Genomic DNA, 16,529 nt, shown 5'->3' on the forward strand with positions numbered 1-16,529 from the left:
TGTTCTAATCAGAGAGATTAATACTCTGCCTTGGTGTTCTAATCAGAGAGATGAATACTCTGGCTGGGTGTTCTAATCAGAGAGATGAATACTCTTGCTGGGTGTTCTAATCAGAGAGATGAATACTCTGGCTGGGTGTTCTAATCAGAGAGATTAATACTCTGGCTTGGTGTTCTAATCAGAGAGATGAATACTCTGGCTGGGTGTTCTAATCAGAGAGATGAATACTCTGGCTGGGTGTTCTAATCAGAGAGATGAATACTCTGGCTGGGTGTTCTAATCAGAGAGATGAATACTCTGGCTGGGTGTTCTAATCAGAGGCTGGTTGTTCAAATCAGAGAGCTGTCTACTCGCCTGCAGCCCCTGTAGTCCCTGCAGTCCCTGTAGTCCCTGTAGTCCCTGCAGTCCCTGTAGTCCCTGCAGTCCCTGTAGTCCCTGCCGTCCCTGTAGTCCCTGCAGTCCCTGCAGTCCCTGTAGTCCCTGTAGTCCCTGCAGTCCCTGTAGTCCCTGTAGTCCCTGCAGTCCCTGTAGTCCCTGTAGTCCCTGCAGTCCCTGCAGTCCCTGTAGTCCCTGCCGTCCCTGCAGTCCCTGCAGTCCCTGCAGTCCCTGTAGTCCCTGTAGTCCCTGCAGTCCCTGTAGTCCCTGCAGTCCCTGTAGTCCCTGCAGTCCCTGTAGTCCCTGTAGTCCCTGTAGTCCCTGCAGTCCCTGCAGTCCCTGTAGTCCCTGTAGTTTTAAGAGCAATGCAACTACTGTTGATTTACTTGTTTGAATGTGTCTGCAGCTTTTTCCCTGCAGCTTTTCAGTCCCACTTTTTAGTGCTCTGAATGATGACATGTTGTACCACAGAAACAGTCGTTTCAAAAGGAAAAACCTACAGCAATTACCTCTCAGGCGTCAGCCATTCTAACAGATACTAATAGATTGAGTGTGTCTGTTATCCAGGTATCTGGAGTTGGAGAGCAGTGGGCAGCGTAATGAGATCCGTCTCCACTACCGTACCAGGGACCAGCGGCAACACACTGAGGGGTTCCCCTACTCCCTGGCAGACGACCGTTGGCACAAGCTGTCCGTGGCCGTCAGTGTCTCCCACGTGGTGCTGCACGTCGACTGTAACAGGTGAGTGTGGGCACTGATAAACTTGGATTAGCTAACACAACGTGCCATTGGAACACAGGAGTGATGATTGCTGATGATCAACCTCTGTACACCTATGTAGATATTCCATTAAAAATCAGCCGTTTCCAGCTACAATAGTCATTCACAACATTAACAATGTCTACACTATATTTCTGATCAATTTGATGTTATTTTAATGGACAATTTTTTAAATTTTCTTTCATAAACAAAGACATTTCTAAGTGACCCCAAGCTTTTGAATGGTAGTCTACTTCACTTGCTTTGACAATGTTAACATATGTTTCCCTTGCCAATAAAGCACATGAATTGAATTTAGAGACACACAGAGAGCAGAAAGGGTTGTCGTGAATGGAGGGAGAGAGAATACCTTTAGGGTACCAGTGCTTTACGCTTGGAACACACCGACAGCATCACTGCATTTTGGTACACCAGAAAGACATTCATTTCCAATGAAACGCTGCGTTTGCCTTGCAGCACAGCATTGCAGAGGCAGTATGTTCTGTGTGGTGCAGATGTTGGATGTATCAAACCTCTGGGTCAAACTGTATGTGTAGACGGAGGGACAGAAATGGAAGCAGAAGGTGAATGTTGAACTTTTGTTGCACACAGATCCAGATGATGCTGCGTATTATTTGCACCATGACGCTGTGGGGGTGTTGGAAGTGTTAGGGATGCCAATGGTGAGCGGGATGGTGTAACAACCCAGCACTATAACACCTGAGTAAACACCTAATAAACCAATCATCCAGGTCTTGATGATCTGGTGAAGCAGGTGTTATTGTGGAAGGCTGAACGTGAGCAGGGCTGGGAGTGAAGAACTACGGGCCTGGGTAGTACTGCTGTTGTGTCTCCTAAAGCAGGGCTGGGAGTGAAGAACTACAGCCCTGGGTAGTACTGCTGTTGTGTCTCCTAAAGCAGGGCTGGGAGTGAAGAACTACAGCCCTGTGTAGTACTGCTGTTGTGTCTCCTAAAGCAGGGCTGGGAGTGAAGAACTACGGCCCTGTGTAGTACTGCTGTTGTGTCTCCTAAAGCAGGGCTGGGAGTGAAGAACTACAGCCCTGTGTAGTACTGCTGTTGTGTCTCCTAAAGCAGGGCTGGGAGTGAAGAACTACGGCCCTGTGTAGTACTGCTGTTGTGTCTCCTAAAGCAGGGCTGGGAGTGAAGAACTACAGCCCTGTGTAGTACTGCTGTTGTGTCTCCTAAAGCAGGGCTGGGAGTGAAGAACTACGGCCCTGTGTAGTACTGCTGTTGTGTCTCCTAAAGCAGGGCTGGGAGTGAAGAACTACGGCCCTGTGTAGTACTGCTGTTGTGTCTCCTAAAGCAGGGCAGGAAACATTTTTCCTAATGGAATGTAAAATGCAAACACTGTGTCATCTATTTGAATGAGTAACTGTTCATTATGTTCTGTGTATAAACAGTATTCTGTCCTCCAGTATGTTCTGTATATAAACAGTATTCTATCCTCCAGTATGTTCTGTGTATAAACAGTATTCTATCCTCCAGTATGTTCTGTGTGTAAACAGTATTCTATCCTCCAGTATGTTCTGTGTATAAACAGTATTCTGTCCTCCAGTATGTTCTGTATATAAACAGTATTCTATCCTCCAGTATGTTCTGTGTATAAACAGTATTCTATCCTCCAGTATGTTCTGTGTATAAACAGTATTCTATCCTCCAGTATGTTCTGTGTATAAACAGTATTCTATCCTCCAGTATGTTCTGTGTATAAACAGTATTCTATCCTCCAGTATGTTCTGTGTATAAACAGTATTCTATCCTCCAGTATGTTCTGTGTATAAACAGTATTCTGTCCTCCAGTATGTTCTGTATATAAACAGTATTCTATCCTCCAGTATGTTCTGTGTATAAACAGTATTCTATCCTCCAGTATGTTCTGTGTATAAACAGTATGCTTTCCTGCAGTCGGCTCTGTATATAAACAGTATAGTATCTCCTTGTATTCCTCTTGTCCTCTAGGATCTATGAGAGGGTGATAGAGAATCCGTCTATGGACATTCCCTCTGACACCACCATCTGGCTCGGACAGAGGAACCAGGCCCATGGATACTTCAAGGTATGTTGTAGGGATTCATATTTTCCTGAAAATTTACTAAGTTTCAATACTGAGAATAATGTATCCAGAGTGTCCTGGGAAATACTGCAAAAATTGGAAGTGCCCATGTAAAGAGTTTAAAATCAAGATACGATCTCTATGCCAGGGTTCTGCCCAAATAAGATTGTCGCTGCGCCACCTTGCCGGCTTGGCTGCGTCACCATGTAAAGGTTTCACAGGAAGTGAAGTCGCCAATGACATTGTTGTAATTGTGAAACAGGCCATCCATAAATTCCGAGCGTTATCATGTTCCTCAAATAATTCAGCGCATTTCAGCAGTAGGCCTAGGGCCTAGGCTGTCTCACGACATTTGTCAAAATCGAGTTGATGATTATGTTTTGTCGACAGGGGGAGCGCACCCTCAGCACCCCTACTTTCGGCGGCTAGGCCCTTGACACGTCTCAAGCAACGCGATGGCGCTGTCCCAATCAAAACTGCGCTGAAATCCACCTATAACCACACAACCATTGCATTAAATTAGTATAAGGGATGGATATGATTTTGGGAGTTTCACTACAAGCAAGAATTTGAAACATGCCTTCAATTGGATTAGGCAGAGGTCAGTAATCCAAGGTGGTGTGACAAGGTGGGGCGGCAGGGTAGCCTAGTGGTTAGAGCATTGGACTAGTAACCGGAAGGTTGCGAGTTCAAACCCCCGAGCTGACAAGGTACAAATCTGTCGTTCTGCCCCTGAACAGGCAGTTAACCCACTGTTCCCAGGCCGTCATTGAAAATAAGAATGTGTTCTTAACTGACTTGCCTGGTTAAATAAAGGTAAAATGTTTAAAAAAAAAGGTACAGAATGGCAGACAGGCTCAGGGCAGAGGTCAGTAGTCCAGGGTGGTGTGACAAGGTACAGAATAACAGGCTCAGGGCAGAGGTCAGTAGTCCAGGGTGGTGTGACAAGGTACAGAATAACAGGCTCAGGGCAGACAGGACAATACAGAACGGCAGCAGCCAGGCAAGGTCAGTATCCAGGGTGGTGTGACAAGGTACAGAATAACAGCTCAGGAGAGGTCAGTAATCCAAGGTGGTGTGACAAGGTACAGAACGCAGACAGGCTCAGAACGGCAGACAAAGGCTCAGGCATAGGTAAGTAGTCCAGGGTGGTGTGACAAGGTACAGAATAACAGGCTCAGGGCAGAGGTCAGTAATCCAAGGTGGTGTGACAAGGTACAGAACGGCAGACAGGCTCAGGGCAGAGGTCAGTAGTCCAGGGTGGTGTGACAAGGTACAGAAATACAGGTCAGGGCAGAGGTCAGTAATCCAAGGTGGTGTGACAAGGTACAGAACGGCAGACAGGCTCAGGGCAGAGGTCAGTAGTCCAGGGTGGTGTGACAAGGTACGAATAACAGGCTCAGGGCAGAGGTCAGTAATCCAAGGTGGTGTGACAGGTACAGAAACGCAGACAGGCTCAGGGCAGAGGTCAGTAGTCCAGGTGGTGTGACAAGGTACAGAATAACAGGCTCAGGGCAGAGGTCAGTAGTCCAGGGTGGTGTGTCAAGGTACAGAATAGCAGGCAGGCTCAGGGCAGAGGTCAGTAGTCCAGGGTGGTGTGACAGGTACAGAACAGCAGCAGGCTCAGGGCAGAGGTCAGTAATCCAGGTGGTGTGACAAGGTACAGAATGGCAGGCTCAGGGCAGAGGTCAGTAATCCAGGATGGTGTGGACAAGGTACAGAATACAGCAGGCTCAGGGCAGAGGTCAGTATCCAGGATGGTGTGACAAGGTACAGAATAACAGGCAGGCTCAGGGCAGGCAGAATGGTCAAAAATTGGGAAAACAGGAGCTAGAGACAGAGAGGGGCACGGGAAAAAACACTGGTAGGCTTGACAAAACAAAACAAACTGGCAACAGGTAAACAGAGAACACAGGTATAAATACACTGGGGATAATGAGGAAGATTGGCGACACCTGAAGGGGGGTGGCGACAACCACAAAGACAGGAGAAACAGATCAGGGTGTGACACACAAAGCCTTTCATCACATCAGTTTCGAAACAGTGGATCCGTCATCTCCAAAACACACAGCTGGTTCTGAAACATCTGTCCATCAGCTTCTAGTGATTCCAACTGTCAGGTAGCTGGTTCTGTATCTCTGTCTCATCAGCTTCTAGTGATTCCAACTGTCAGGTAGCTGGTTCTGTACCTCTGTCTCATCAGCTTCTAGTGATTCCAACTGTCAGCTAACGTCACACTCATAGAGCTCAGCTAGGCTAACTCATCCTGCATAGATATGATCTGAGGTCAACCTCTCCCACTCTCTCTCTCTCTCTCCTCCCTTTCTCTCTGTTATTCTGTCTAAACCTCTCTCTCTCTCCTCCCTCTCTCTGTTATTCTGTCTAAACCTCTCTCTCTCCTCCCTCTCTCTCTGTTTTTCTGCCTCAAACTCTCTCCCCTTCTCACTCTCTCTCCCTCTCTCCCCTTCTCCCTTTCTCTTCCTCCTCCCGTCTCTCACTGTCTCTACAGGGTATAATGCAGGATGTTCAGCTGGTCGTCATGCCTCAAGGCTACATCTCCCAGTGTCCAGACCTCAACCTCAGTAAGAGAACAGTTACATTTAGTACCTATAAAAGTCTGGAAACTCTGATGTTAACATGCTGACATGTACATTATTGTACAGCCACTATAAAAGTCTGGAAACTCTGATGTTAACATGCTGACATGTACATTATTATACAGCCGCTATAAAAGTCTGGAAACTCTGATGTTAACATGCTGACATGTACATTATTGTACAGCCACTATAAAAGTCTGGAAACTCTGATGTTAACATGCTGACATGTACATTATTATACAGCCGCTATAAAAGTCTGGAAACTCTGATGTTAACATGCTGACATGTACATTATTGTACAGCCACTATAAAAGTCTGGGAACTCTGCATCTAAAATGAGATGCCCACAAAGGCAACATCAGCTACACATGCATTTACAGTATAGCTCTAATATGCTTGCCGGTACAGTTGCATGGACATTGACAATGGAACTATCATGCCAACATTACATTACCATGACTTACCTGTGTTTCAGCTTGCCCCACCTGCAATGACTTCCATGGGCTGGTGCAGAAGATCATGGAGCTGCAGGATGTCTTAGCCAAGACCTCCAGCAAGGTACTATGGCATAAGACAATGGGTGCCTCAATCGTCTACAGTGGTTTCCTCTTCTTGTCTTCTTTCCATCTGCATTGATTTGAAGGGAGAGGAGAGGAGAGGAGAGGAGAGGAGAGGAGAGGAGAGGAGAGGAGAGGAGAGGAGAGGAGAGGAGAGGAGAGGAGAGGAGAGGAGAGGAGAGGAGAGGAGAGGAGAGGAGAGGAGAGGAGAGGAAGCCTCTTGTAGACGATTGAGATTCAACCTCTGTTGTGTCTCTCTGGTCGACATGCTAGCTTTTCTTACAACTCCTACTTTGTGTAATGTACGGTACAGTAGTGTAGAGTAGTGGTGTAGCTGTGGACAGCTGCTCAGCCGTCTACACCACCGCCTGATGTTCTGTCAGTGTTCAAGGCATAAGTGTATGAATTATTCACACAGAGGGTAAGTGAGGGAACATCCATTTACTGTTCTTTACTACAGCACATGGAACATCTCTGTCACCATGTGGTTCACTGGGCTCTGGTTCCCTTGTCCTGCAACACTGGGTTGTTGAATAAATAATTAGTTGAAAAGCAGACTGTATCAACGGGCTATTGACCCCCCCCCCCCCACCCCCCCCCCCCACACACACACACACTAACTCTGTATCTGTGTTTTGGTGTGTGTGCAGCTGTCGCGTGCAGAGGAGAAGATGCAGGGTCTGGATGGCTGTTACTGTGAGAGGAGCTGCAGTATGAATGGAGAGCGGTACAGGGAGGACGAGGGATGGACAGACGGATGCAGGAACTGTTCCTGCTATGTAAGATTGTTTTATTATTATTATTATTTTAAATCTTTATTTAACCAGGCAAGTCAGTGACGGCCTACTATAACATACTATAACAGCTTATAACAGGTTATAACACACAATAACAGACTATAACAGGTTATAATACACTACGACAGACTATAATAGACTATAACAGACTATAACAGCCTTATACAGGTTATAACACACTATAACAGACTATAACAGGTTATAATACACTACGACAGACTATAATAGACTATAACAGACTATAACAGCCTTATACAGGTTATAACACACTATAACAGACTATAACAGCTTATACCAGGTTATAACACACTATGACAGACTATAATAGACTATAACAGACTATAACAGCCAATAACAGGTTATAACAGGCTATAACAGACTATAACAGGCTGTAACAGCTTATAACAGGTTATAACAGACTATAACAGCCTATAACAGGTTATAACACACTATAACAGCCTATAACAGGTTATAACAGACTATAACAGACTCTAACAGGTTATAACAGACTACGACAGGCTATATCAGACTATAACACATCTACATAAGGCTATAAGCTAGGACTCTCTACTATCTGTTATATAGGGCTTAAAGGGACAGTTCACTTTATAATCTCTGTGGTTTAAAGGGACAGTTCACACGATAGTCAGTGTAAGCTTAAATGGACAGATCAATCTATAATCACTGTGGGTTTAAAGGTGACAGTCCAATCTATAATCACTGTGGGTTTAAAGGTGACAGTCCAATCTAAAATCACTGTGGGTTTAAAGGTGACAGTCCAATCTATAATCACTGTGGGTTTAAAGGTGACAGTCCAATCTATAATCACTGTGGGTTTAAAGGTGACAGTCCAATCAATAATCACTGTGTGTTTAAAGGTGACAGTCCAATCTATAATCACTGTGGGTTTAAAGGTGACAGTCCAATCTGTAATCACTGTGGGTTTAAAGGTGACAGTCCAATCTGTAATCACTGTGGGTTTAAAGGTGACAGTCCAATCTATAATCACTGTGGGTTTAAAGGTGACAGTCCAATCTAAAATCACTGTGGGTTTAAAGGTGACAGTCCAATCTAAAATCACTGTGGGTTTAAAGGTGACAGTCCAATCTGTAATCACTGTGGGTTTAAAGGTGACAGTCCAATCTAAAATCACTGTGGGTTTAAAGGTGACAGTCCAATCTGTAATCACTGTGGGTTTAAAGGTGACAGTCCAATCTGTAATCACTGTGGATTTAAAGGGATAGTTACTTCATGATCACAGTTATCCGGGACTTAAAGGGATAGTTCACTTCATGATCACAGTTATCCGGGACTTAAAGGGATAGTTACTTAATGATCACAGTTATCCGGGACTTAAAGGGATAGTTACTTAATGATCACAGTTATCCGGGACTTAAAGGGATAGTTCACTTCATGATCACAGTTATCCGGGACTTAAAGGGATAGTTCACTTCATGATCACAGTTATCCGGGACTTAAAGGGATAGTTACTTAATGATCACAGTTATCCGGGACTTAAATGGATAGTTCACTTCATGATAACAGTTACCTGGGACTTAAAGGGACAGCACTGAATGGAAAACCATAACCTGTGTCTGAAAAATCTATAGTGCATCAACTCTATGTGATTCTCCTGATCCCAGAGATCAAGACATAGAGTCCGTTCCTGAATTCAGTTCATACTAATACAGAAATGTCCTCTCACTGTCAACTGAGTTTATTTTCAGCAAACTTAACGTGTAAATATTTGTATGAACATAACAAGATTTATGAACTGAACAAGTTCCACAGACATGTGACTAACAGAAATTGAATAATGTGTCCCTGAACAAGTTCCACAGACATGTGACTAACAGAAATGGAATAATGTGTCCCTGAACAAAGGGGGGGGGGTCAAAATCAAAAGGATGAGGATGTGGGAGGAGCCTATTGAGGACAGTCTGAGCACTGATGGAGGGATTGTGCGTTCCTGGTGTAACTTGGGCAGTTGTTGTTGCCATCCTGTACCTGCCCCACAGGTGTGATGTTCGGATGTACCGATCCTGTGTAGGTGTTGTTAAACGTGGTCTACCACTGTGAGGATGATCAGCTGTCCGTCCTGTCTCCCTGTAGCGCTGTCTTTGGTGTCTCACAGTGCGGACATTGCAATGTATTGCCCTGGCTACATCTGCAGTCCTCATGTCTCCTTGCAGCATGCCTAAGGCACGTTCACACAGATGAGCAGGGACCCTGGGCATCTTTCTTTTGGGGGTTTTCAGAGTCAGTAGAAAGGCCTTTTTAGCGTCCTAAGTTTTCATAACTGCGACCTTAATTGCCTGCCGTCTGTAAGCTGTTAGTGTCTTAACGACCGTTCCACAGATACATGTTCATTAATTGTTTATGGTTCATTGAACAAGCATGGGAAACAGTGTTTAAACCCTTTACAATGAAGAACTGTGAAGTTATTTGGATTTTTTGAATTATCTTGAAAGACAGGGGCCTGAAAAAGGGACATTTCTTTTCTTGCTGAGTTTAGATCTTCATACTAATAACATCTGTTTTGTCTCATTCCTTTAGAATGGTACAGTCCAGGTTGGAGATCATAGATCTTCATACTAATAACGTCTGTTTTGTCTCATTCCTTTAGAATGGTACAGTCCAGGTTGGAGATCATAGATCTTCATACTAATAACGTCTGTTTTGTCTCATTCCTTTAGAATGGTACAGTCCAGGTTGGAGATCATAGATCTTCATACTAATAACGTCTGTTTTGTCTCATTCCTTTAGAATGGTACAGTCCAGGTTGGAGATCATAGATCTTCATACTAATAACATCTGTTTTGTCTCATTCCTTTAGAATGGTACAGTCCAGGTTGGAGATCATAGATCTTCATACTAATAACGTCTGTTTTGTCTCATTCCTTTAGAATGGTACAGTCCAGGTTGGAGATCATAGATCTTCATACTAATAACGTCTGTTTTGTCTCATTCCTTTAGAATGGTACAGTCCAGGTTGGAGATCATAGATCTTCATACTAATAACGTCTGTTTTGTCTCATTCCTTTAGAATGGTACAGTCCAGGTTGGAGATCATAGATCTTCATACTAATAACATCTGTTTTGTCTCATTCCTTTAGAATGGTACAGTCCAGGTTGGAGATCATAGATCTTCATACTAATAACGTCTGTTTTGTCTCATTCCTTTAGAATGGTACAGTCCAGTGTGAGACCATCTCGTGCCCCCCTCCCCAGTGTCCCCCTGACTCCGCCCCTGCCTATGTGCCAGGCACGTGCTGCAAAGAGTGTCAGCGTGAGTAACAACACCTACCCTTCTCATGCCATGTTCTTCTCACGTCTGCACAACACAGTCCTCTCCTGTTCTTTCTCTAACACTTTCTCTCTACACCACCTCTCTCTCCTCTCTACACCACCTCTCTCTCCTCTCTACACCACCTCTCTCTCCTCTCTACACCACCTCTCTCTCCTCTCTACACCACTTCTCTGTCTCTCTCTCCTCTCTACACCACTTCTCTGTCTCTCTCTCCTCTCTACACCACTTCTCTGTCTCTCTCTCCTCTCTACACCACTTCTCTGTCTCTCTCTCCTCTCTACACCACTTCTCTGTCTCTCTCTCCTCTCTACACCACTTCTCTGTCTCTCTCTCCTCTCTACACCACTTCTCCGTCTCTCTCTCCTCTCTACACCACTTCTATGTCTCTCCTCCCTACACCACTTCTCTGTCTCTCTCTCCTCTGTACACCACTTCTCTGTCTCTCTCTCTCCTCTCTACACCACTTCTCTGTCTCTCTCTCCTCTCTACACCACTTCTCTGTCTCTCTCTCCTCTCTACCCCACTTCTCTGTCTCTCTCTCCTCTCTACACCACTTCTCTGTCTCTCTCTCCTCTGTACACCACTTCTCTGTCTCTCTCTCTCCTCTGTACACCACTTCTCTGTCTCTCTCTCTCCTCTCTACACCACTTCTCTGTCTCTCTCTCTCCTCTCTACACCACTTCTCTGTCTCTCTCTCCTCTCTACACCACTTCTCTGTCTCTCTCTCCTCTCTACCCCACTTCTCTGTCTCTCTCTCCTCTCTACACCACTTCTCTGTCTCTCTCTCCTCTGTACACCACTTCTCTGTCTCTCTCTCCTCTCTATACCACTTCTCTGTCTCTCTCTCCTCTCTGCACCACTTCTCTGTCTCTCTCTCCTCTCTACACCACTTCTCTGTCTCTCTCTCTCCTCTCTACACCACTTCTCTGTCTCTCTCTCTCCTCTCTACACCACTTCTCTGTCTCTCTCTCTCCTCTCTACACCACTTCTCTGTCTCTCTCTCTCCTCTCTACACCACTTCTCTGTCTCTCTCTCCTCTGTACACCACTTCTCTGTCTCTCTGTCTCCTCTCTACACCACGTGTCTGTCTCTCTCTCCTCTCTACACCACTTCTCTGTCTCTCTCTCCTCTGTACACCACTTCTCTGTCTCTCTCTCCTCTGTACACCACTTCTCTGTCTCTCTCTCCTCTCTACACCACTTCTCAGTCTCTCTCTCTCCTCTGTACACCACTTCTCTGTCTCTCTCTCCTCTGTACACCAAATCAAATCAAATCAAATGTATTTATATAGCCCTTCGTACATCAGCTGATATCTCAAAGTGCTGTACAGAAACCCAGCCTAAAACCCCAAACAGCAAGCAATGCAGGTCTAGAAGCAAACTCCCTAGAAAGGCCAAAACCTAGGAAGAAACCTAGAGAGGAACCAGCCTATGTGGGGTGGCCAGTCCTCTTCTGGCTGTGCCGGGTGGAGATTATAACAGAACATGGCCAAGATGTTCAAATGTTAATAAATGACCAGCATGGTCGAATAATAATAAGGCAGAACAGTTGAAACTGGAGCAGCAGCACGGCCAGGTGGACTGGGGCATGGTCCTAGGGCTCAGGTCCTCCGAGAGAGAGAGAGAGAGAGAAAGAGAGAAAGAGAGAATTAGAGAACGCACACTTAGATTCACACAGGACACCGAATAGGACAGGAGAGGTACTCCAGATATAACAAACTGACCCTAGCCCCCCGACACATTAACTACTGCAGCATAAATACTGGAGGCTGAGACAGGAGGGGTCAGGTGACACTGTGGCCCCATCCGAGGACACCCCCAGACAGGGCCAAACAGGAAGCATATAACCCCACCCACATCTCTCTGTCTCCTCTCTTCCCCACTTCTCTGTCTCTCTCTTTATCCTCTCTTCATAACGAACAGCTCACATGACCATGCTGCCCCCTGAAATCTTAGCTTTTTTCTTCATTTCTCTCAATTCAATTCAATTCAAGGGGCGTTATTGTCATGGGAAACATATGTTAACATCGCCAAAGCAAGTGAAGTAGATAATAAACAATAGTGAAAGAAACAATAAAAATGAACAGTAAACAATCCACTCACAGAAGTTCCAAAATAATCTCTCTCTCATTGTCTCTCTCTCTCTTTGTTTCTCTCTCTCTTTGTCTATCTCTCTCTCTCTCTTTGTCTCTCTCTCTTTGTCTCTCTCTCTTTGTCTCTCTCTCTTTGTCTCTCTCTCTTTGTTTATCTCTCTCTCTTTGTTTCTCTCTCTCTTTGTATCTCTCTCTTTGTCTCTCTCTCTTTGTTTATCTCTCTCTCTTTGTATCTCTCTCTCTTTGTTTCTCTCTCTCTTTATATCGCTCTCTCTTTGTCTCTCTCTCTTTGTCGCTCTCTCTTTGTTTATCTCTCTCTCTTTGTATCTCTCTCTCTTTGTTTCTCTCTCTCTTTGTATCTCTCTCTCTTAGTCTCTCTCTCTCTTTGTTTCTCTCTCTCTCTTTGTCTCTCTCTCTCTTTGTATCTCTCTCTCTCTCTCGCCCTCTCTCTCTCGCCCTCTCTCTCTCTCTCTCCCTTTCTCTCTCTCCATTCTGTTCCCTCTTTCTCTATCTCTCTCTCTGTCATTCCTCCCCATCCCTCAGCCCACAGTTTGAAGCACACAATCATAAAGACTTGTCTCATTAACTGACCACATCTCCGCGTTGCTAGGATACTCCCGCCACGTACACAGCACTCAATGCCTTCACATATACATCAATAATTCAAGGCCAGTCTTTAAAGCCTGCTGCTATCTGGAGCCAGTGTTCATATGAAACCCATTTAAGTAATGACTTAAACTGTGTATAACACGCTACTGTACCTTGCTCAAAATGTTAAAAGGGACTAGGAATAACTAAAAACTGTGTGTGCGCACGTGTGCATTTGTGTGTGTGTGTCCATAGCTGTGTGTCTGTTCAGAGGAAGGGTGTACGTGGAAGGGGACTTGAAGAGTGTGAGGGATTCATCTGGAAACTGTTTACTGTTTGAGTGTCAGGTAAATCCAATACACTCCACATGTCTACATACTCTTAGCTTACATTGAATACAGAACACACCTGCACTCAACACACCATGATAATCCCTATAGAGACAACACACCATGACAATCCCTATAGAGACAACACACCATGATAAACCCTATAGAGACAACACACCATGATAATCCCTATAGAGACAACACACCATGATAAACCCTATAGAGACAACACACCATGATAAACCCTATAGAGACAACACACCATGATAATCCCTATAGAGACAACACACCATGATAATCCCTATAGAGACAACACACCATGATAATCCCTATAGAGACAACATGATAAACCCTATAGAGACAACACACCATGATAATCCCTATAGAGACAACATGATAAACCCTATAGAGACAACACACCATGATAAACCCTATAGAGACAACACACCATGATAAACCCTATAGAAACAACACACCATGATAATCCCTATAGAGACAACACACCATGATAATCCCTATAGAGACAACACACCATGATAAACCCTATAGAGACAACACACCATGATAATCCCTATAGAGACAACACACCATGATAATCCCTATAGAGACAACACACCATGATAATCCCTATAGAGACAACATGATAAACCCTATAGAGACAACACACCATGATAATCCCTATAGAGACAACATGATAAACCCTATAGAGACAACACACCATGATAAACCCTATAGAGACAACACACCATGATAAACCCTATAGAAACAACACACCATGATAAACCCTATAGAGACAACATGATAAACCCTATAGAGACAACACACCATGATAAACCCTATAGAGACAACACACCATGATAATCCCTATAGAGACAACATGATAAACCCTATAGAGACAACACACCATGATAAACCCTATAGAGACACCATGATAAACCCTATAGAGACAACATGATAATCCCTATAGAGACAACACACCATGATAAACCCTATAGAGACACCATGATAAACCCTATAGAGACAACACACCATGATAATCCCTATAGAGACAACATGATAAACCCTATAGAGACACCATGATAAACCCTATAGAGACAACACACCATGATAATCCCTATAGAGACAACACACCATGATAATCCCTATAGAGACAACACACCATGATAAACCCTATAGAGACAACACACCATGATAAACCCTATAGAGACAACACACCATGATAAACCCTATAGAGACAACACACCATGATAATCCCTATAGAGACAACATGATAAACCCTATAGAGACAACACACCATGATAATCCCTATAGAGACAACATGATAATCCCTATAGAGACAACATGATAATCCCTATAGAGACAACATGATAAACCCTATAGAGACAACATGATAATCCCTATAGAGACAACATGATAATCCCTATAGAGACACCATGATAATCCCTATAGAGACAACATGATAAACCCTATAGAGACAACATGATAAACCCTATAGAGACAACATGATAAACCCTATAGAGACACCATGATAATCCCTATAGAGACAACATGATAAACCCTATAGAGACAACATGATAAACCCTATAGAGACAACATGATAAACCCTATAGATACAACATGATAAACCCTATAGAGACAACATGATAATCCCTATAGAGACAACATGATAATCCCTATAGAGACAACATGATAATCCCTATAGAGACAACATGATAATCCCTATAGAGACAACATGATAAACCCTATAGAGACAACACACCATGATAAACCCTATAGAGACAACATGATAATCCCTATAGAGACAACATGATAAACCCTATAGAGACAACACACCATGATAATCCCTATAGAGACAACATGATAAACCCTATAGAGACAACATGATAAACCCTATAGAGACAACACACCATGATAAACCCTATAGAGACAACACACCATGATAATCCCTATAGAGACAACATGATAAACCCTATAGAGACAACACACCATGATAAACCCTATAGAGACACCATGATAAACCCTATAGAGACAACATGATAATCCCTATAGAGACAACACACCATGATAAACCCTATAGAGACACCATGATAAACCCTATAGAGACAACACACCATGATAATCCCTATAGAGACAACATGATAAACCCTATAGAGACACCATGATAATCCCTATAGAGACAACACACCATGATAATCCCTATAGAGACAACACACCATGATAATCCCTATAGAGACAACATGATAAACCCTATAGAGACAACACACCATGATAATCCCTATAGAGACAACATGATAAACCCTATAGAGACACCATGATAATCCCTATAGAGACAACACACCATGATAATCCCTATAGAGACAACACACCATGATAATCCCTATAGAGACAACACACCATGATAAACCCTATAGAGACAACACACCATGATAAACCCTATAGAGACAACACACCATGATAATCCCTATAGAGACAACACACCATGATAATCCCTATAGAGACAACACACCATGATAAACCCTATAGAGACAACACACCATGATAAACCCTATAGAGACAACACACCATGATAATCCCTATAGAGACAACATGATAAACCCTATAGAGACAACACACCATGATAATCCCTATAGAGACAACATGATAATCCCTATAGAGACAACATGATAATCCCTATAGAGACAACATGATACTCCCTATAGAGACAACACACCATGATAATCCCTATAGAGACAACATGATAAACCCTATAGAGACAACATGATAAACCCTATAGAGACAACATGATAATCCCTATAGAGACAACATGATAAACCCTATAGAGACAACATGATAAACCCTATAGAGACAACATGATAAACCCTATAGAGACAACATGATAAACCCTATAGAGACAACATGATAAACCCTATAGAGACAACATGATAAACCCTATAGAGACAACATGATAAACCCTATAGAGACAACATGATAAACCCTATAGAGACAACACACCATGATAATCCCTATAGAGACAACATGATAAACCCTATAGAGACAACACACCATGATAAT

The 16,529-nt window shown here is 43.7% G+C and overlaps 1 protein-coding gene across 1 annotated transcript in view; it reads left to right on the forward strand.

The window, feature by feature from the left end:
• LOC116360613 (protein NEL-like) overlaps positions 1 to 16,529 on the forward strand; it is a 75,808-nt gene that overhangs the window by 20,717 nt on the left and 38,562 nt on the right. The window contains exons 4-10 of the mRNA XM_031815592.1: positions 943 to 1,116; positions 3,115 to 3,211; positions 5,718 to 5,790; positions 6,281 to 6,363; positions 7,013 to 7,141; positions 10,346 to 10,448; positions 13,405 to 13,496. Of these exons, the coding sequence (XP_031671452.1) occupies positions 943 to 1,116; positions 3,115 to 3,211; positions 5,718 to 5,790; positions 6,281 to 6,363; positions 7,013 to 7,141; positions 10,346 to 10,448; positions 13,405 to 13,496 (751 nt within the window). The remainder of the gene's footprint in view (positions 1 to 942; positions 1,117 to 3,114; positions 3,212 to 5,717; positions 5,791 to 6,280; positions 6,364 to 7,012; positions 7,142 to 10,345; positions 10,449 to 13,404; positions 13,497 to 16,529) is intronic.

This window comes from Oncorhynchus kisutch, unplaced genomic scaffold (assembly GCF_002021735.2).
Source record: "Oncorhynchus kisutch isolate 150728-3 unplaced genomic scaffold, Okis_V2 Okis09a-Okis19a_hom, whole genome shotgun sequence".
Classification (NCBI taxonomy): Eukaryota; Metazoa; Chordata; class Actinopteri; order Salmoniformes; family Salmonidae; genus Oncorhynchus; species Oncorhynchus kisutch.